At 58.4% G+C, this 19,690-nt stretch overlaps 1 protein-coding gene and 1 long non-coding RNA gene across 3 annotated transcripts; one reads left to right on the forward strand and one right to left on the reverse strand.

The window, feature by feature from the left end:
- The first annotated feature begins 175 nt into the window (after positions 1-175).
- On the forward strand, positions 176-19,580 carry LOC147572201 (polyamine-modulated factor 1-like). Of its 2 annotated transcripts, XM_086694801.1 has the most exons (9): positions 176-382; positions 13,983-14,088; positions 14,712-14,812; positions 15,697-15,892; positions 16,180-16,186; positions 18,796-18,948; positions 19,106-19,144; positions 19,241-19,310; positions 19,451-19,580. In XM_086694801.1, exons 1-9 carry the CDS (start codon positions 222-224, stop codon positions 19,578-19,580), a joined length of 963 nt encoding a protein of 320 aa, XP_086550927.1. In that variant the 5' UTR covers positions 176-221. The 2 variants fall into 2 exon arrangements, with proteins under 2 accessions (XP_086550927.1, XP_086550926.1); XM_086694800.1 differs by lacking the exons at positions 16,180-16,186; positions 18,796-18,948; positions 19,106-19,144; positions 19,241-19,310; positions 19,451-19,580 and adding an exon at positions 17,020-17,456 and having other exon boundaries at positions 182-382.
- LOC147572202 (uncharacterized) lies at positions 10,630-17,023 on the reverse strand. Its single transcript, XR_015246447.1, has 3 exons — positions 16,201-17,023; positions 11,509-15,353; positions 10,630-11,134 (listed from the first exon to the last, which is right to left on the reverse strand). It is a non-coding gene; the product is annotated as an uncharacterized LOC147572202 (long non-coding RNA).
- Positions 19,581-19,690: the final 110 nt, after the last annotated feature.

A 19,690-nucleotide genomic window follows, 5' to 3' on the forward strand; every position in this document is an offset into this window, starting at 1 on the left:
CTCTGCGGCCCCCCCGCCCGCGCAGCCAGGATCCGGGTGCGAGGCGCGCCCCTTCCCAGCTCCGCACCGCCCGCGGGCTCCCGCGTGTGCGCGCCCCAGCGCGGCTCGGTGACGGACGCCCGCCGCTTCCAATCGGGAGCGCCCGGGGCCGGGGCCGGCCAATAGCCGGCCCCGGGGGGCGGGCCGGCCGAGCCAGTCTGGTTTCGCGCGGCGACTTCAACATGGCCGAAGCGCGCAGCAGCTACGGAGGCGGCGGCAGTGAGGGAAAGGGGCCTGAGGGGCCGTCCCGGGAATCCGTGCCCCCCGGCACCACCGTGCCCAGGGTGAAGCTCCTCGACACTCTGGTGGATACCTTCCTCCAGAAGCTGGTCGCCGCCGGGAGGTAAGGCGGAGGGAGCCAGACGGACGACAGGCCGACCGGGGAGGGCTCGTGCGGGCCGGCCGCGTCTCGACCCCGCGAGACCCCGAGGGCGCGGCGGCGGCCTGTTCACGTGGCCTGGCGTCCCCCGTTGGCAGTCGCGTGATCGCGCAGCCGCCTTGGGGCGGGACCGCGCGGTGGTCCGGGCCGGAGGTGCCGGTGGCGGGGGCGGCCGGATGCGGAAATAAGGGGGGCGCGGGAGTGCGGAGCTGTCACTGCGGGAGAGGCGCTGCCTTCCTCCCCGGGTGGTGCCCCCCCCCCCCCGCCCACCTCGCTCGGTGTCCCGGGCGGACAGGGCTGAGGCTGGCGGCCCTCCTGGCGGGTGTTCGGGGGGTTGCCCGCGCGCGGATCCCTGCAAGACCCCCGTCCTCGCCTCGTCCCCTGGCGCCGCGCCTTGGCCCTGCCCTTGAGATCGCCCCTCCGCTCACCGGTTCACTCAGCGAACGCTCGGGTGCCCGCCGTGTGCCGGGCACGGTGGCAGGAGGTGGGGAGGCGGCAGAGCAGACGAGGGCCTGGCTCGGGGCCTGCACCCCTTGCGGGAAACAAAATAATCACTGGGCTCGAGGAGGTGCTGAACAGGTGATGTGACAGAGGGCGGCGTGGGGAAAGGGAGCCCGCGCTGACCAGGTGACGCTGAGCAGAAACTGGAAGAATGAGAAGGAACCAGCTCTTGAAGAGCTAGGGGGAAAGCTCCTTGGCAAAGGAGACAGCTTGTGCAAAGGCCCTGAGGTGGCCAGGGCCTTCTAGGAGCTGGCAGAGGGCTTCTAGGAGGGCAAGTGAGGGCCTGTTCATGCCAGATGTAGTTTATGGAGTAATGAATTTGGTAAAGTGATTTGTCATTAAAAAAAATTTAATGTTTATTTTTGAGAGAGAGCATGAGTGGGGGAGGGGCAGAGAGAGAGGGAGACACAATCCGAGGCAGAGGCTCCAGGCTCTGCGCTGTCAGCACAGAGCCGGTCACGGGGCTTGAAGCCACCAGCAGCAAGATCATGACCCGAGTCAAAGTCAGATATTTAACCGACTGAGCCACCCAGGCGCCCCTAATTTGTAATTATTTTTATGGGCCCGTCATGACACGCCACCACGAAATGTCCAGGCAGGGTTCCTCCCTTGTTTGTTTGCTTAGATACCCCCAACCCCCCAGCTCATTCTTGTCTTCCCCTCCCCTCTCCATAGGCCCCGCTTCCTCCATTTATTCGTGTACAAATGCATACTGACCATCGACAGTGTCCCAGGCTCTGTTCTAGGAGCTGGAGATAGGCGGTCGAGACAGAAAGGTCCCTGCTCTCATGGAGTAGGCAGGCATTCTGGTGCCAGAAAGAAAAATAAATCAGGCTAAAGGAAGAGAGCAGTGGGATGGGGGTGGGGGGCCTGGGTTCGCGTGAGTGCACGGAAGCGACTTTTGAGTCTGTTTGTATCCTTGTAAAGTACGTTGTTTTGTCCGTGCGCGTTCGAAGTTCCCGTGCGTGGTGTTGAGCTACATCTGTCTTTTTTCACCCAACATCTATCTATCTATCTATCTTTCTTTTCTTTCTTTCTTTCTTTCTTTCTTTCTTTCTCTCCCATCCTTCCTTCCTTCCTTCCTTCCTTCCTTCCTTCCTTCCTTCCTTCCTCTTTCTTTCTTCCTTTCCTTCCTTCTTCCTCTTTCTTTCTTCCTCCCTTCCCTTCCCTTCTTCCTCCCTTCCCTTCCCTTCTTCCTCCCTTCCCTTCCCTTCTTCCTCCCTTCCCTTCCCTTCCCTCCCCTCCCCTCTCCTCCCCTTTCTTCCTTTCCCTTTCCCTTTCCCTTTCCCTTTTCCTTTCCCTTTCCCTTTCCCTTCCCACCTAGCCCTGTTCTGGGAGGGCGTATGGTTCGGGGCTTCTCTTGCCGCCTTTCGTTCCGCGATGTGCATCACGCACTTACCCAGGCCCGTCGCAGACACCCGCTTGCCTCCAGGTCCCTCCCCCACGGGTCATGCCACGGCCAATGCCCTTGTGCTGGCGCTAGCTAGCAGCTCTGGCGGGCAGGTAACGGAGAGGGGTCCCTGGATTCCGAGGTTCACACCTGCCCGTGTTCGGTCAGGCTGCCTTCCAGAAAAGCTCTCGCGTTGCCTGCGTCCTCACCGGCACCGAGCGTCCGCCATTCTGAAGGTGTCAAAGGGGCATCTCGCTGTCGTGGTTTGCACACCCCTGCTCCCTCACAGCTGCGGACGTCTCCTCGTACCCTCGTGAGGCCTTTGGCTTCTCTTGTGAACAGCCTGCTCACTTCCTCCAGCTTTTTTTTTTTTTTCTCAGACTCGTTTTCCTTATTTATGCATTTGTTTACTTTTTTTAAGTTAATTTATTTTGAGAGAGCGGTCACGGGAAGGGCGGAGAGAGGGAGGGACAGAGAATTTCAAGCAGGCTCCACACACCGGCAGAGCCTGACGCGGGGCTCGAACTCACAAACCATGAGATCCCGACCCGAGCCAGAATCAAGAGCCGGACGCTTAAGTGACACCCAGGCGCCCCTCAAGGGTGATTTTTTTGACTCCAACTCATGTCAAGTCTTTAAGAAGCGTCCGGTATCTTGACTGAGGTAGTAAGTAGGTCTACACGGTTACACGTGTGATAAAGTTACAAAGATGTCCACACAAACAAAGGTACCCTAACTGTTGAGGTCTGAATGAGCCAGTGTGGGGCTGTGGTTTGATATTGTGCTATAGTTGTGCAAGATGTCACATCGTGGAAGGTCCATTTCTTTGCAACTTCTTACAAATCTCTAACTATTTCAAAATAATGAGTTCAAAAAAAGCTTATCTGCAAAGGATAGGACAGGGTTCAGTGGAAAATAATTGAAAACCACCTAAAACATCCAACATTTGAAGAATGGTGGTCGCTCAAGTGTAATAACTAATAAAGTACTCTGCTGCTTTAAAATTCCATTTTGAATAATACTGAATCATGGGAAAATTATCACATTATAATGGTAAATTTTAAAATCAGGTTATGGGGGGCGCCTGGGTGGCTCAGTGGGTTGAGCGTCCGACTTCGGCTCAGGTCATGATCTTGCGGTCTGTGAGTTCAAGCCCCGTGTCAGGCTCTGTGCTGACAGCTCAGAGCCTGGAGCCTGTTTCAGATTCTGTGTCTCCCTCTCTCTGACCCTCCCCCGTTCATGCTCTGTCTCTCTCTGTCCCAAAAATAAAAATAAACATTAAAAAAAAAATTAAAATAAATAAATAATATCAGGTTATGGGAGGAAGCATCCATATCCCACATCGAATATACTTTTTATCTAATTGTATTAAAATTGCAGTTGACTAGGGGCGCCTGGCTGGCTCAGTCAGTAGAGTGTGTGACTCTTGATCTCAGGGTTGTAGGTTCAAGCCCAATGTTAGGTTTAGAACTTGCTTAAGAGAATAAGATCTTAAAACAAATAAATAGGGGCACCTGGGTGGCTCAGTCGGTTGAGTGTTCAACTCTTGATCTCAGCTCAGGTCATGATCTCCTGGTTTTTGGGAGCAAGCCCCGCATCAGGCTCTGCACTGACAGTGTGGAGCCTGCTTGGGATTCTCTCTCCTCTCTCTCTCCCCCTTCCCCACTCTCTCTCAAAATAAATAAATAAACATTTAGGGGCACCTGGGTGGTTGAGTTGGTTAAGAGGCCAACTTTGGCTCAGGTCATGATCTGGCGGTTCAGGAGGTGAAGCAACCAGGCGGCCTCTGGGCTGACAGCTCGGAGCCTGGAGCCTGCTTGGGATTGTGTCTCCCTCTCTCTCTGCTCCTGCCCCACTCACGCTCTGTCTCTCTTTCTGTCTCTCTCTCTCTCAAAAATAAAAATAAACATTAAAATTTTTTTTAAATAAGCATTAAAAAAATTGCAGTTGAGTAGTTGACATGTTACATTTTATAGTCATTTAAAAATAACAATTACAATATTAGCTAATCTGAACGATTTGTTTTGAAGCCACTCCTTTTTTTTTAATTAAAAAAATTTTTCTTAAGTTTTTCTTTATTTTGATCGAGAGAGTGTGAGAGGTTGGGGAGGGGCAGACAGAGAGAGAGAGAATCCCAAACAAGCTCCTCACTGCCAGCCTCCAAGGAGCCCAGGCTGGGCCCCGGCCGGTTCTGGTGCCTTCTCAGGGCAGCTGTTGTAAATCTCCATGACGTCCCTCAGGCCCTTCCCCTGCGCCCCCCCGCCCCAGCCCCTCGCAGTGAGAATGACCCCTGGCACCCGGTTTGTAGAGACAGTTGAGGTCAGCAGAAGGAGTCGCTCTGACTGTGGATCTGGCTGAGAGAGACCTGGTCGCGCGTCCCCTCGCCCCCCACCAGCAGCGTCCCTCCCTTTACACCCAAGGCTGCAGCTGCAGATCCCCCTTCCAGGCTCTGGTCCCAGCTCCAGGTTTGTCTCCCTGGAAACTGTTCCTTTCAAGGTCATGTGTAATTCTTCGTCGATAAGCCCTGTGGATATTTTCTCATCCTGATCCTCCTTTCTCTCCTTGTAGTAGTTGACCCCGTTAACCACTTCCCTGTCCTTGACATTTGTCCCTTGGTTTCCACACCAGGCTCTGCCCCTCTGCCTTCCTGGGCTCCTCTTCCTCTCCTTGACCTTAGATGTGAGCATTGGACTTTCCCCCTGTCACCTCTGCGTCCCGTCTGATGTCCAGATGCTTCAGTGTCCACTGCCCCTTACGTTCGCTCCCAAGACCCCGCACGCCCTGGTCCTTGCCTGGCTCTTGTCACCCCCTCACCCATAATCAGACCTCCTCCTTTCCTGTGAGGTCAGGGCATTTGCATTTGACGTAGGCTCCCCGGGGATGGTTTCCTCCATTTCTTCCCAGGCCTTCTCTAAAGCCTTCTTTCTCCCTGGTTATGCTTGGTCACAACACCTGATGTTATTCCTTCGCAGCACTTACCCCAGGACACAGCTCCAGGGTCTGTCTTCCCCACATTAAACGTAAGGTCCTGAGCACAGGTTCTGGTCTATTCCACTGGCCACTCTCCACTCATTTCTTATCACGGTGCCTGGCCCATAGGAGACGCTCAGTAGGTGCTTTTGGAATGCATGAGGATTCCCAAGCTGCATCTCTCTGCCAAGCTCCAGACCTCTGTCTCCACAGTCTACACTGGAGGTGACCCCTGGGTGTCCACACAGCCATCAAGCTCAGCATGGTGGAGACAGGATGGCTGCTCCCTAACTGGGTTGAAGATACTACCGTGTGCCCATTGTCTGGGCCAGAGGTTTGAGGGTCCTCACCCGTCCCTTGTCCCCGTCAGCCACAGCCCCATGGGCTCGCACCGCCCTCCCCAGTCTCCTCCTTTCCACCTGTGTACCAGTGCTTAGGTTCAGGGCCACCTGCCTAGACTGCTGTGGCAGCCTCCACCCTGGCCCTCCAGCCTCAGTCCTGTCCCTCCCTTACCGCTCAGACTGGAGGTCCTTCTGCTTCAAAGGGTTAATTGGTGGGGCGCCTGAGTGGCTCAGTCAGTTAAGTGTAGGACTTCAGCTCAGGTCATGATCTCGCAGTCAGTGAGTTCAAGTCCTGCATCGGGCTCTGTGCTGACAGCTCAGAGCCTGGAGCCTGCTTCGGATTCTGTGTCTCCCTCTTTTTCCTCCCCTCCCTACCTCACGCTCTCTCTCAAAAAAAATAAACAAACATTAAACAAACCAGAAAAAAGGATATTTGGCTCAGGGCTGCTTCCAGAATCAAACATAAGCTCCTTAGCTCAGCACACAAGGCCGTGCACCCCTCGGCCCCTCCCTGTGTCTCCAGCTCAGTCAGGGCAGCAGGTGCACTCTTGCGGGCACACGTGCACAGGAGCTCCTCTGCCTCGACCTGCTCTCCCCCGCCGCTTCTCCTAGCCAGGACCCCCATCCCTCTGTGTGCTTAAATAGAAACTTGCAGCTGCTTTGCACACAGAAAGGGCTAGACAAAGGTCACGTATGCAAATACTTGACTCTCTCCCAAGCCGTTAAGTTAAAAGTCCTCGTTCTCAAAGACCAAGTACTTCTCCCGGGACAGGAGTCTCTACATAGTGCAAGCTAGTTTATTCACATGTCAGGTATCCAAAAGGATATTTTAAACCCTAGATTGATTTTCCCTACAACTCAGCGTATTTTTCATGTACGTATTAGCTTGACAAAGAGGCAAGTTACATGATGCACCCCAGAATGCCTGGAAGGTTATGGGCCTCGCTGGGCCATCGGATCAGACGGACCCCCTGCCACTGCCTTCCTTTCTTTGGGTCGGCCATGGCAAAGACCCCACCTGTCCTGTCTTGGTTATCAGAACACAGAAACACGGCTCTGTTGGAGCTTACCATTTGTGACCTGTGCCTTGTTGTCAAAAAGGAAGGGTTCTCTTCTGTCCTCACAGGTTCCTGGACCTGCTGAGAAACCACCCTTCTCCTGTTTAGCTAAAGCAGGCAGATGAGGCCATTCCCCCTCCGTGCACTGAGAGGGGCCACTGGCTAGAGGCAGTGGGGGGCCCGGGCAAAGACCGGTTGGCCCCGTTTGGCAGAAAGCGGGGTCTGCTGCAGGTGCCATGCCACGGGCGGGGGCCCAAAGTGGTTGAGTGCTGGCTGTCCCCGGGCTGGCCCAGTGGTGTGCTATGCCTGTTGGGTCTGTGGAACCTGACTTCTGCAGAACTGACCGCCTGCCCCTGGGCGGGAGCCGGCCCCAGTGTTGTTCTTGGGAACCGGCTCCTGGGGGGAAAGAGTGTGATTTAACAGATCAAGCGTTCCCACAAAATAAACGCCTCCCGACTATCTCCCCCTCTTTGTGCACGTGCCGTGCTGCTGGCAGTGACTTGTCCCTGAAGCACGTGTGACTCCCGACTGCGGCTTCAGCCCATGCTCTTCCCACAGCCCTCTGTCCCCCGTGTCTTGTCATCACCCCGCCGTGCCCCGCAGCAGCCTGCGGGAGCTGCCTACAGCGCAGACTGCATCCCGCTTAAACCCTTTTCTAGCTCCTGTGTCTGCCCTTCCCTGCCTTCCCCACCGGCCGTGGGCCCGAGGCACCTGATCCCGAGCCGGGTGGCCCCAGCCGGTCCCAGCCGTGCAAGCTTGGGCCAGCTCCCTCATCTGAAAACTGGGGATGGTGAGAGCAGAACCTGCCCCAGAGCGTTATCAAGGCGGTTAGAGAGGCTGCATGTGAGTGCTCGGCCCACGCCCAGCAAATGTCGCCCGGTGCTACTTTGTCGCACATCCTCTTCAGCTGTGCTGCCTGGGTCTTCGACTTCTGCCTCCCTCTTAGGCTTCAAATGCTGCTTCCTCCAGGGAATCTTCCCTGAGCTCCCTGCAAGCCACCCCTTCCCCCCACCCGCCGGCTACCCCAGCCTCATTTTCTTGGGATTGATCTGTCTTTTAAACAGTGTCCCCTCTGAGGGCGGGGACCACGCTGGGGCACGTTTGGGTCTGTACCATGGCTGGGCCTGGCATGTGCTCAGTGCTTGGTGTTTGTCGAATGAATGAACGAATACAGTAGTCCCCTTATCCAGAGTTGCGTTCCGCAGTGTCAGTTACTCACTGTCAGCCACGGTCCCGAAACAGAGGCTCCTCCCTCTGACATCTGCTCACTGTCAGGAGTAGAGAGCAGCTTGTCACATGCCTCCATCCTTCACCTCCTTCACCTGTCACGTGGGCATTTCATCACTGGACCTCATCAACAGGAGGAAAGTGAATATAGTACAGTCACATATCGAGAGAGAGACCTCCTAGTGACCCCGACACCACTATTGACAGCGTCCTCTCTCCTCAGGGAGGCGTGCACCTGCTCCCTGAGGCTCTGGGTGGCTGAGGTCCTTGACAAGTGATGTGTGAGCCTGGTGTGTCATAGGACTCCCCCCACCTCCATCTGGTGACCAAAGTCCTGGCCACAGTAGTAGGTCATAATCTCTCCACCCACGCCTTACCGCTCAGGTCGCCCTCACCAATGGGAACACCCTCCCCCATGCCCCAGATGCTGCTCCTGGCTTTATCACGGTCCATGCAGTCCTTGGCTGGCGTCCGATGAGTAGTTCCAGACCCCAGCCATCCCAGCTCCTTCCAGGAGACCCCAATAAATCCCTCTCTGCCCCACCAAAATAATAATAATAATAATAATAATAATAATAATAATAATAATAAGGTATTCAGAGAGAGAGAAAGACTACATTAATGTAACTTTTATTACAGTACGCTGTTATAGGGATGTTATATAGAACAATTATTTTTGTGCTGGTGTTCATCTCTTATGGTGCCTAATTTATAAGTTAAACTTTATCACAGGTATGTATGTATGCATAGGAGGAGAACATAGTGTATGTAGGGTTCAGTACCCTCTGCAGCCTCAGGAATCCACTGGGGGGCCTTGGAACATGTACCCCTGTGGATAAGGGGGACTACTGTAGAGTTACCTTGATGGACATTTTTATCTGCATGCAAATATTTATCAAATCAGAAGTCTTTTTCAGGGACATCTGGGTGACTTAGTGGGTTGAGCATCTGGCTCTTGATTTCAGCTCAGGTCATGATCTCAGGGTCATGGGATGGAACCAGGTTGGGCTCCCCACTGAGTGTGGATTCTGCTTAAGATTCATGCTCGCTCTCTCTCTCTCTCTCTCTCTCTCTGTCTCGCCCCCCCTTCCCACCCCTCTCCCCCTGTGCATGCTCTGTCTAAAATAAACAAGTAAAAATCATATTGGAAAAAAAAGCCTTTTTCAGAAAAAGTATCCCAATTTCAGATTCTCACTATTAAGCTTCTAGCAGTTGCCAAAGAATCCGAGTAATAAAAAGTTAGGTTAGCCCAAGGGGCCTAAAAACCTAAAGACCTAATTAAAATTAAGATTTTTTTTTTTTTAAGATTTTTTTACAGTCATCTTTACACCCAAGGTAGACCTCGAACTCACCCGGAGATGAAGGGTTGAGATGAAGCATGGCCCCCCCCCCCCCCCCCCCCCGATGAGCCAGCGGCAGCCTTAAGATTAATTTTTACAGGATAACTTTCTGCCGCAGTTATCACCAATCATGGACCGGTGCTGTCACCAGGAAGCTTTTCTCGGGTGGCAGCCCGGGGACCAAGGACAGGGCGGTGCAGAAGCACGCAGAGAAGCACCTGGGCGAGGGGGCGGGCGCTCCGCCGGCCCGGCTGCGGCTCCGGAGGCGGGGCGGGGCGGGGCGGGGCTGGGACCGGGCGCCCTCTGCTGGCCACTCCGCGAACAGGCGCTGGTGGGCAGGTTAACACACCACGGAGGGCTGGACGCTGGGCTTAAATATTTTGCAGTCAGTTGTTTTTAAAAGTTAAACTTATGTGATAACTCAATTTGCAGTGAGTTTTTAGTGCAGTAAGTGCAATGCTTTTTCCGTGAAGCATTTCAAAACGAGTGAAGGTGACTCAGATGTTGCAGAGTAAGAATTTAAGAGAGAGGGGTGCCCAGCCGGCTCAGTCCGTGGAATGAGCAACTGTTGGTCTCGGGTTGTAAGGTCAAGACCCACGTTGGGCATAGAGATTACTTAAAAATTAACTTAGGGGCACCTGGGTGGCTCAGTCGGCTAAGTGTCCGACTTCAGCTCAGGTCATGATCTCACGGTTTGTGGGTTTGAGCCCCGTATTGGGCTCTGTGCCGACAGCTCAGAGCCTGGATCCTGCTTTGGATTCTGCGTCTCCTTCTTCTCTGCCCCTCCCCCACTTGTGCTCTGCCTCTCTCTATCAAAAATAAATGGGAAAAAAAAGCTTAAAAAAATTTTTTTAAGTATAAGAGAAAAAATAGATTAAAACCAGTTAATATAGTCATCTTTGTTTTGAAGAAGAAACTTCCATTGATAACAAAAGTAACCCTTTGGGAGGGCACAGTTTAGCCTTTTCTCTGTAGTGGGGCCAGTGTGTTGTTCTGCCACAGGGTTGCCACCAGGATGCATTTGCCAAGCGCCTGCCTTCTGTAGGGGAGGAGACGTCTTGACTCGGGAAGCCAACTTACTGTTGGACACTTCTGACGGGGAAGTGGGGGCCGTTCTTTTGAAATTAATAGTAACAACTGTGGCTAGGGGTGCCTGGGTGTCTCAGTCGATTGAGCATCCGACTTTGGCTCAGGTCATGATCTCACAGTCTGTGAGTTCGAGCCCCGTGTCGGGCTCTGTGCTAACAGCTCAGAGCCTGGAGCCTGCTTCGGATTCTGGGTCTCCCTCTCTCTCTGCCCCTCCCCTGCTCGTGCGCACACTCTCTCTTTCTCTCAAAAATAAACTTTTCTAAAAATTAAAAAAATAATAACCATGGCTAACATGGAGCTTTTCAATGTGCTAGGCGCGGTACATATAGTTATTATTCCCATTTGAGAGAGGCAGAAACTGAGGCTTATAAAGGTGAAGAACTTGTCAGAGATCACTCATCAGATGAGTAGTAGAGGTAGGATTTGGACCCAGACAAAAGGACAGGCCGGGAGTCCTCAGAACCAGTGTGCAGTGCCCAGCCCATAGCTGGGTGGCCCCTTGTGTCCCCTTGGAAGGCCAAGGCCAGGAGACCACTCCAGCAGAGGGCAAAGGGGGGCTTGGCAGAGAGGCCACTGGGGAAGCTCACGAGGGAGTGCTCCTCCGCCCAAGTAGCCCGGGCCCAGTAGCCTGGGGTCCAGGGTGGAGAGATGGCTGGGAGTGGTGGGGCAGGCCTCCCTTCAGCCCCAGCCCCTGGTCTGCAGGGTGGTCACAGCTCTGGACAGCCTGGAGATCCCGGTGATGTTGCAGATGGCGTCCCCGCCCACAGGGATATTAGTTTACCTGACAAGACAAAATTTGACTTTGCGGTAGGGGGCCGCTTGGAAATGCATCACTTTTCCTGCTTCTCCCTGAGAGTATTTTTCCCAGAAATTCACAAGGGCATTCACACCATTCCCAGGCCCGCACCTGCTCTCAAGAAAAGAACTCCTGGGGCGCCTGGGTGGCGCAGTCGGTTAAGCGTCCGACTTCAGCCAGGTCACGATCTCGCGGTCCGTGAGTTCGAGCCCCGCGTCAGGCTCTGGGCTGATGGCTCAGAGCCTGGAGCCTGTTTCCGATTCTGTGTCTCCCTCTCTCTCTGCCCCTCCTCCGTTCATGCTCTGTCTCTCTCTGTCCCAAAAAATAAATAAATGTTGAAAAAAAAAAAAAATTTAAAAAAAAAAAAAAGAAAAGAACTCCTGGCGGTGGGGAGGGGTTGGATGAAGGGGGACACAGGCCCGAGGGTCCGGCTGGAGGACGAGGGAGTACCCCGAGGTGTACCACGTGGTGCCCACGGTTCACGCTGCTCTGTGGGGAGGGGGTCGGAGCGTCCTCAGCACGAGGGGAAAACTTTGTGTCTCTACCAGACGATGATGGATGTTAACTGCACTTCTGGTGGCCATCGTTTCACTGCACACGTGAGCCAGGCCCTGTCGTGCCGCAGCCTTCAACTTCTACAGTCAAGCTGGAAAAATACAAAGCAAGGATCCCTGTCCTCCTGTGCCCTGACACTGGCCTCCAGCGTGGCCGCCTGCGCTCCGTGTCCAGGGATGTGTGCGAATGTGCTTTGCTCTCACTGAGCTCTGAGCCCAGCGGGGCCTCGGGAAAGCCTCCCCGGCGGCACTGGAGGCTCCCCCAGGAGAGGGGGTCTGGCTCAGCTCAGACCCTCTGCCGTCCAGCGGGCTGCTGGCAGGAGGAGCAGGATCTCCAGTGTCCAGGCCGCGCCCGTTTCAAGCCACAATTACCCGGTTCAGTTCCAGCCCGGCTTGGCCAGGCGTCCTGCGTCCCTCCACATCCCTCGTGAGCCACAGACTGCGTGGCGAGGGGGGCCAGCAGCACCACAGGATGCCCAGGGCTCCGCCAAGGGCGAAGGGTGCCGGTCGTCCGTTCCTTGCCCCCAGGTGCACCAGTGTCCGATGTGTACCCTCCAGCAGGGAAAGACTGTCCCTCCTGCAGAGGGGCCGGGCGGCAGAGGCTTGCAGCCGGCCCTCCAAAAACAAAGCCCCGGCTGACTGTGTTTGCCAGCTTCCGAGGCGTAAATACTCACTAGAGCTGCGGAAAGACGGGTGGTTGGGCACCGTCACAGAGTGCTTCCACGGGGACGCCGCCAACAGCCTCGCGCAAGGAAAATGTGCTGGAAGGATTAGGAAGCCGTGTGTTTTGAATAGTTAGTACCTTGTTTTTAACGTAACTTACTGCCAGATTATATAATTTAGTGTTCCATGCTGGCTGTGTCTCCTGAAGATGTAACAGCTGTCCCTCGCAAGACTCTGTGTGCTCTCCCTTGTCACCTGTTTCACAGCCCCTGTTCAGGGGCAGGAACAGGGGTGGGGGGGTGGGGCGGCCAAGGGCCAGCAGTGAGTCCCGGTGGCAGGGTGGGTGGCGGGGGCGGGCTGCGCACGGGCTTCCAGGGGCCCGATCCCAGCTTGGCCACACAGCTGAGGAACATCCAGACCCACAGCCAAGCACAGACGTGGGCTTTTGTGTGGTTGAGCGCTCACTGGCGTGGACACTTCCAGCAGGTCATTTGAGCATTGCTTCGTCAGACGGGCTGTCACTGAACCCCCACCCCCACCCGCCCCCAGCTTAATGGCGATCCCCGTGACACTCTGAAGCCCGTGGCCCTTTTCCTTCTAAGTGCCCTCCACAGTGGTCATCACCACGTTCTCGCGAGTGTCTGCAATTGCTGCCATCTCCCTACCAGAAGCTCCAGGAGGGCCGCGTGGCCTCCCTCCCGCCCAGTGCCCAGTGGCCCCCGGGTGGCCAGCACGGACATAGGCAGAAGGGGAAGGGCCTGAGGGGGAAGGTAGAGAGAGACAAGCAAGCAAGGAGTGGGGAGAGAAAGGCAAGAGACTTCTTTCGCTTACTGGCATGTCTTTGTGCAAGACAGCCAGCCATCAGAAGTGTCCCGGGTACCCCGATCTTTCCAGCTATAAGGGCTGTAGCGGCGAGATGCTCCCGGCCGCCGCTGCCGGAGACCTGATTAGAAATGGCTTGAAGGACAAGAGGCATCCATCCCTTCACTAGCGAGCAGCCCCGAGAGGCGCAGACTCTAGCTTGGCATCTTCAGCAGCTTGACGATGTCCTCAGAGACCCCAGTTCTTGCCCTCCTTCCGTTCTGCCTCCTTAGGGTATAAACTCTGCCCTCAGGCCAGAGACCCCTGCGGTGGCCGGGAGCCGGACGCATCACCTGGATACGGTCACGTCCTCCAGAAAGGGCATCAGTTCCTTCCTCTGTGGCTCCTTTGAGGAGGCAGGAAAACTCTCCCAGAGGCCACATGTCCTGTCCTAATCCAGCCCAGCAAGGGGCCTGGAGCGACCAGAGTTTCTCCGGGACCCCTACCCACACCGGCAGCAGTGTCACCTGGGAGCTGGTTGGAAAGGCGGCTGGCGCTGAGGCTTAGCAAGCCCTCCACCCCGGTGGTTTCAGTGGCTGGACCATCGTGACCCACCCTTGAGGGTAACCCCTGGGCGCCCCTGCGGCTCTGCGGAGAGGCAGTGAGTGGTCAGGTGGGGCTGAGCCGTCTGCAGTGACTGGAGGTGCAGGCGAGACGCTTTGCACCCACCGCCTTTAACCAGCGCCGTGAGGCTGACCCGGCCCGGAGCCCTGCCGTGGGAGGCGGGGCGGGGCGCCCCGGCGGCTGCTGAGGGCTGGCTCTCCTTCCCACCAGCTACCAGAGATTCACCGACTGTTACAAGCGCCTCTACCAGCTGCAGCCTGAGATGACGCAACGAATCTACGACAAGTTTATCACCCAGTTGCAGACGTCTGTCCGGGTGAGTGGCAGGGAGCCCGGCAGGCAGTGCTGGTTCGGGTCCTGCAGGCAGGGGCTGTACACTCAGCCCCTGCCGGTCCCCAGTGGTCAGGCCACGGTGGCCGCCGTCCCTTCCTTCCCAAGGACGGGCACCTCCACACCCCTGCTCTTGTCCTCCTGCATCATGACTGTCTGCTGGGTCGTCTCGTCTTCGTACCTCCAGCACCTGGTGCAGGGCCTGGCGCGGACAGGGCACTTAAACCGTTGAATTCAACGGAACTGCATACGACAGGGAGCCCAAGAGAGGCCGCTGCATTCAGGTCTTTCAGTGACCGTGATCCCTCTTGAGGGCTCTGTCTCCCTGCCGGCACGCGCCAGGGGGGCCCGGAAGCACCCAGACGCATCTGTGCCACCGGCACGGGGTGCGCTGGGCCTGGGGCTGCGGCACCCAGGGTGATGGGCAGGCTCTTTTCAGATGTTTTCCATCTTACACTTTCTGTTCCTCGTTACTAAAGTCCCCTGGAGAGAAGAGGGCGTGTGGGTACAAAGGCACAGAACAGGAATTCGCCGGAATGTTACTGAGTCCTGTACTTTCACTGTGGGCTTGTGTGGTGTCCTTACAGCCCTTTGCTGCTCTCTCTTCAGGAGGAAATCTCCGAAATCAAAGCAGAGGGGAACCTGGAAGCCGTCTTGAATGCCTTGGACAAGATCGTGGAAGACCGCAAGGACCAGGAGGAGCCGGCCTGGTGAGAAGGTGGTCCGCGAGGCTCACGCGGGAAGAGGCCGCCCCCCAGCATCCCGACGGGGCTTCCGCCAAGAGCTCACACACCTGAGACTCGGGGCGCAGCCACCCGTGTGGTGCCCTCCGGGAAGGGGAGCCCCAGTGTAGGCGCGGGTGGGCTGACGAAAGCCTTCCTGGGGGGACTCGTTTCAGGACCCCTCTGGCCCGCGGGGCACATAGCCGGCGGGAGGCGGAAGGGCAGATTGGCGATCTTCGGGCCGGCTGGCCCCGGGCATCCGGGTTTTATTCGCTCGTCCACTTAAATGTTTAGGGAGCACCCACCACACGCCCCGAGATCAGCAGCGAACTGGACCCAAGAGACCTGCCCCCTGGGGCCGCACTCCCGGGGTGTCCCGCGCAAGGTGGAGGCGCCCTTAGCTCCTGCCTCCCCCCAACCCTCCCCACCTGAACAGCACGTTAGGCCAGAGCGACGAAACACCTTTCTTGCGCTTTCCAATTTTTTTATGCTTTGTGACCGGAATACTTAAGAGAATGACGTTATAGAACTGAAAAAGACATTTTTGAGGAACTTGCAGTGTCTTTCACCCGGCTGCTCACCAGACCCGCCCCCCGCCTCACTTGGGGTCTTCAGAGGCCCCGCCCCCCACTCTTGCCTCCAGGCCTGTCTTCCTCAACTTCCTCTGTTACGCAACCCTTGCTGGGGCCTTTTCTGTCATCCTGCCCCAGCCCACGCCACCCTCCAGCCCCGTGTCTGAGGGGTGGGCGCACGTGGTTCTGGGGACGGAGGCGGCTGTGGGGCCGGGTGTCGGGGGGGGGGGGGGGGGGGCGTGGCGTGCCGGGGAAAGGGTCACCACTCACCCCATCCCCGTGCCCCCTGTGGCCTCGCAGGCGCCCGAGCGGGAACCCGGAGGCGGACCTGCGCAGCGCCCTGGTGCCCTACTTCCGGCAGCAGCGGGACGCCTTGCAGCGGCACGTGTGCAAACAGGAGGCAGAGAACAGGCGGCTGGCGGAGGCCGTGGTGGCCGGGCGCCAGCAGGTGCAGGAGCTCCAGCGGCGGGGCCAGGCCCGGCAGCAGGCCTGGCAGGTGAGTGCCCGGCCCTACCCTCAGGCACAGGCTCCCGGCCCAGGGGGCCACGACCTCGTGTTAGTCAGGGTGACATGGGGTTCCCCACACAACTGCTCCCCAGTAGCTTTAAAACGTGTACATCAGGATGAGGTCTAGAGCCTTCGGCACACGTAGTACATGGGCTCTGTGCAACAACTGTGTTCTCTGAGGGCGAAGGGAATCTTTGGGAGTGGGCCACGTCCCCTGGGGCTAAGCGGGTGAGTGGGTGACCGGGCTGAGGACCCAGGGAGCGGGCACGGCCATAGAGACAACGTGGGTTTTCTTACCGGCTCGAGAGGTGGCTCCGGTCAAGGGTTGCCAGCAGGGCTTGAGCGGTGGCCACACCGTTGGGCTCCTTCCGCTGTCCGGGTGTCCAGCTTGTGTCCTCTCTCCCACCCGATGGCTCCCCTCCTGGGGCGGGCCTTCCTGCGGCGGAGGGCATCGGGTCCCCAGATCCCTGGCTGCTGGGACCCTGAGCCCTGGAGGGCCCGCAGCAGGACGAGGGCCAGAAGCTGGCCTTTTCCCTCTTGTCATCACCCCCTCCCTGGCTCCGGGGCCCCCGGGGAAGCAGGCCCCAGCGTGCTCGTGACCAGGGCCCACAGCCTGGCGCCGTGTAGGGCCACTTTGGGGCCACCCTGCTGAGTCCTCAGGCAAGGTGCTGCCCCACCATCCCCCTCTGTCACCACGAGGCCGCCAGTCACTCTTCTCTCTGGGCCCTGCTCATGACCCACCTCACCCGGTGCCGCTGCGGGCCCGAGGCGTGTGTGAAGCTGGTCCCTGCCTGAGCTCAGCCTGGGCCCAGCCACTAGCACAGTCAGGTCAAGAAAGTTCCTCCACTAGAAATCGCTGATGGGGGTCAAAGGATCACAGGGACACTTTGGGGACCCTCATTCAAGATGGGCGCTGCTCTGGGGAGGCCCAGCATCGGTGGCCATGGCGCCCAGCCTGCCGTGAACACCTGCTGAATAGGGGGGCCCCTGCTGGGTCTGTGACATGAGCCAAGACCCCCTCTGTGTTGTCCTGGGGGACATAGGCCCGGAGTCCAGCACAGCGGAGGCAGAGGGTTTGGATTTTCTCATCCGTCTGTTCCCTCCTACTGCTGCCAGGCCCTGCACAGAGAACAGAAGGAGCTGGTGGCTGTGCTGGGGGAGCCGGAGTGAGGAGGCGACGGCCGGACCAGGAGCAGAGGGCCGTCGAGGTCGAGGGCCTGGCCTCCGAGAAGCACTGGCATGGTGCCCAGTCCCTGAGTGGGGATGGAATTAGCTGGAGGATGAGGCCTGTCTATCCTGCTTTGGGGGCTCCCCTGGGGTCCCCCCCAACACACACACACACTTCAGATTCTTCCCTGTTTTCTTGTAACTAGGACTGTTGGGCAGCTCCAATCCCAGGAGTCGGGTCCCCGCCCGCTCCTGAGCCCCTCCCCTCCCACCCCCCCACTCGGGGAGTCTGTGTTCGTTCTCCACTGATTGCCCCCTTGCTGGCCAGCCTGAGGACCCGTGCCATGTTCTCCCCACATCCGTAAATAAACTTCCTGCACTTCCTACACTGTAATCTGTGAGGATGCTTCCTCCGCGGGGCCTCTCCCAGGCCAAGACCCCTCTTGGCTCTCAGAGCCCTGGCTGGGGTGGGGGTGGGGGGGAGGCCGTACCCGACCATCAGGTGCAGGAGGGCAGCGAAGGCCTTGTCACAGAAGGCTGGACCCCTGGGTTCCACCCCTCTTTGCCGTCTGGGTTCATTGTGAGAAAGGCTCTGTGCCTCCCCCACCTCCCCCAGGGTGTGCACACGGTGAGCATGCACGCCAGCGGGTGGGTCCTCCAAGTAGCTGGTGCTCTGCCCCCTTCCCCGGCCAGGGCTCAGCCAGGCATCAGGGGGGGCTCGGCCCCGGGCAGGATGGGTGCTTCCTCTGGCCAGCGGTGAGGGGATGGGTACAGGCAGGGCCCCGGAGAGGCCAGGTGCGGTCCGTCTGGGAGCACTGGGAACACTCGGACATCAGGGCGGCCCTTGCTGGCCACCTGCTGCCCCGAATTAAGCTCAGTGGAGCCGCGGCATCCAAACACGGGGCGGTGGGGCGGGCGGGGAGCGCCTGGTCAGGTCCCCACCTGCGGTGGGCTGGGCGTGAGAACACCCTCCCTCCTCTCCGGGCTGGGCCGAGCGGGACTTGGCTCCCAGGTGTGCTGGGATGGGCCTTTTCAGGCTGGATGTGTGCCTCTTGGGAGACAGGTCCCCACAGTTGCTAACACTGGGGAGGCCGTACGGCCAGGCAGAGGGGCCCTCTCCCTGCTCCTCACTGGCTCTGCCTCCCCACGTGCCAGAGGCGCAGGGGAGAGGGTCCCCACCGCCCCAGACAGAAGAGCTGTTCCTGCTCTCACTCCCGGCCCACCTCTCGGCTTTGGGTTCCAGTCCCGACACACGAGGCCTGAGCAGAGCCGAGCGGCTCCCGTACCAGGCCTCCCCCTGGTGTCTGTCCGGGGCAGGGTGCCTCCGGGTGAACGAGGGCATCGCCGCCTTGGGCCCCTCCCTCCCTGGGGTTTGGCTCCTGCCCACAGGCCGTCAGTGGAAATCACAGTCTTAGAGCGACAGTCCAGCTCTACTTGAGTCTATTTTAGACCTCGAGCCCCCCTTTCTCCCCTCCTGCCCCTCCTACTCCACCCAGCTGGTGCTCAAACTGAGGCTGGGGGACTTGAGGTGACCCCCTTGGGGAGGGGCCAGGCCTGTCCAGAGGCTGGCGGCCCACACCCTCCTCCATCACTTCCAGGGGCCTGGCCAGGCAGCTCAGCTCCAACCACAACATCCTTTGGGGTTTGGCCTACAGAGCCGGGGCGGATGACCCCCAAATAGCCCTGGCAGATTCCCCCTGACCCACCCTCGCCTCCGGGGCGCAGCCCAGGGTATAAAATGGTGCTGGCGGGAGAGGCAGAACAGCCGAAGTCCAGCAGCAGCCCGGGCGGCCACTGACAGCCACGCCATGAGGCCCCTGACGATCCTCGCCCTATTGGCCCTGGCCGTGCTCTGCCTCTGCCCAGCTGGCCCGGCAGGTGAGTGCCCCCACCTCTGCCCCCGCCTCCCCTCCCGCCACCCTCCCGGTCTATCCACCTCCTGCAGGCTCAGTCCCAGTGCAGGGAGAGGAGGGGAGGCCCGGGGCAGGGGGGGGGGGGAGGTGAGCAGGGGTGAACTGGGCCCTCTCCTTTGCAGATGCAAAGCCCAGCCGTGCAGAGTCAGGCCGAGGCGCAGGTATGTGGCAGGGCCTGGTGGGGGGCCGTGCCTGCGGGGCTGCCCGCCGTGCCCCCAGACCCAGAGCCATCTGACCTCTGCCTTTCTGTTCCACAGCCTTCGTGTCCAAGCAGGAGGGCAGTGAGGTGGTGAGGAGGCTCCGGCGCTACCTGGCCCCTGGGCTGGGGTGAGTGCTGGGCCGTGGCCGTGGCCGTGGATCCGGGCTGGGGTGGGGGGGCGAAGGCCAGGACCCGGGTCTGCCAGGGCCGTGGACGGAGGGGGTGGGCATGTTTCTTGGAGGCTGATGCCACTCTCTTGGGCCGTCAGCGCCCCAGCCCCCTACCCGGACCCCCTGGAGCCCAAGAGGGAAATATGTGAGCTCAACCCCGACTGTGACGAGCTGGCTGACCACATTGGCTTCCAGGACGCTTACAGGCGCTTCTACGGCATGGTCTAGAGCAGGCGCTCCCCCCCCCCCCCCCCCCCCCCCCCCCCCGCCGTCTGCCGCTCCCCACCCAGGACCCCTCCCCTCCCGGCACCCTGACCTCCCTGCCCGGCACGTGTGGG

This window comes from Puma concolor, chromosome E4 (assembly GCF_028749965.1).
Source record: "Puma concolor isolate L17-30 chromosome E4, mPumCon1.1.hap2, whole genome shotgun sequence".
NCBI classification, from domain to species: domain Eukaryota; kingdom Metazoa; phylum Chordata; class Mammalia; order Carnivora; family Felidae; genus Puma; species Puma concolor.

Coding starts and splice junctions, on each gene's coding strand:
- LOC147572201 (XM_086694801.1), top strand. CDS start 222: ATGGCCGAAGCGCGCAGCAGCTACGGAGGCGGCGGCAGTGAGGGAAAG. Junction 383..13,982: donor AAGCTGGTCGCCGCCGGGAG/GTAAGGCGGAGG, acceptor CCTTCCCACCAG/CTACCAGAGATTCACCGACT. Junction 14,089..14,711: donor AGTTGCAGACGTCTGTCCGG/GTGAGTGGCAGG, acceptor CTCTCTCTTCAG/GAGGAAATCTCCGAAATCAA.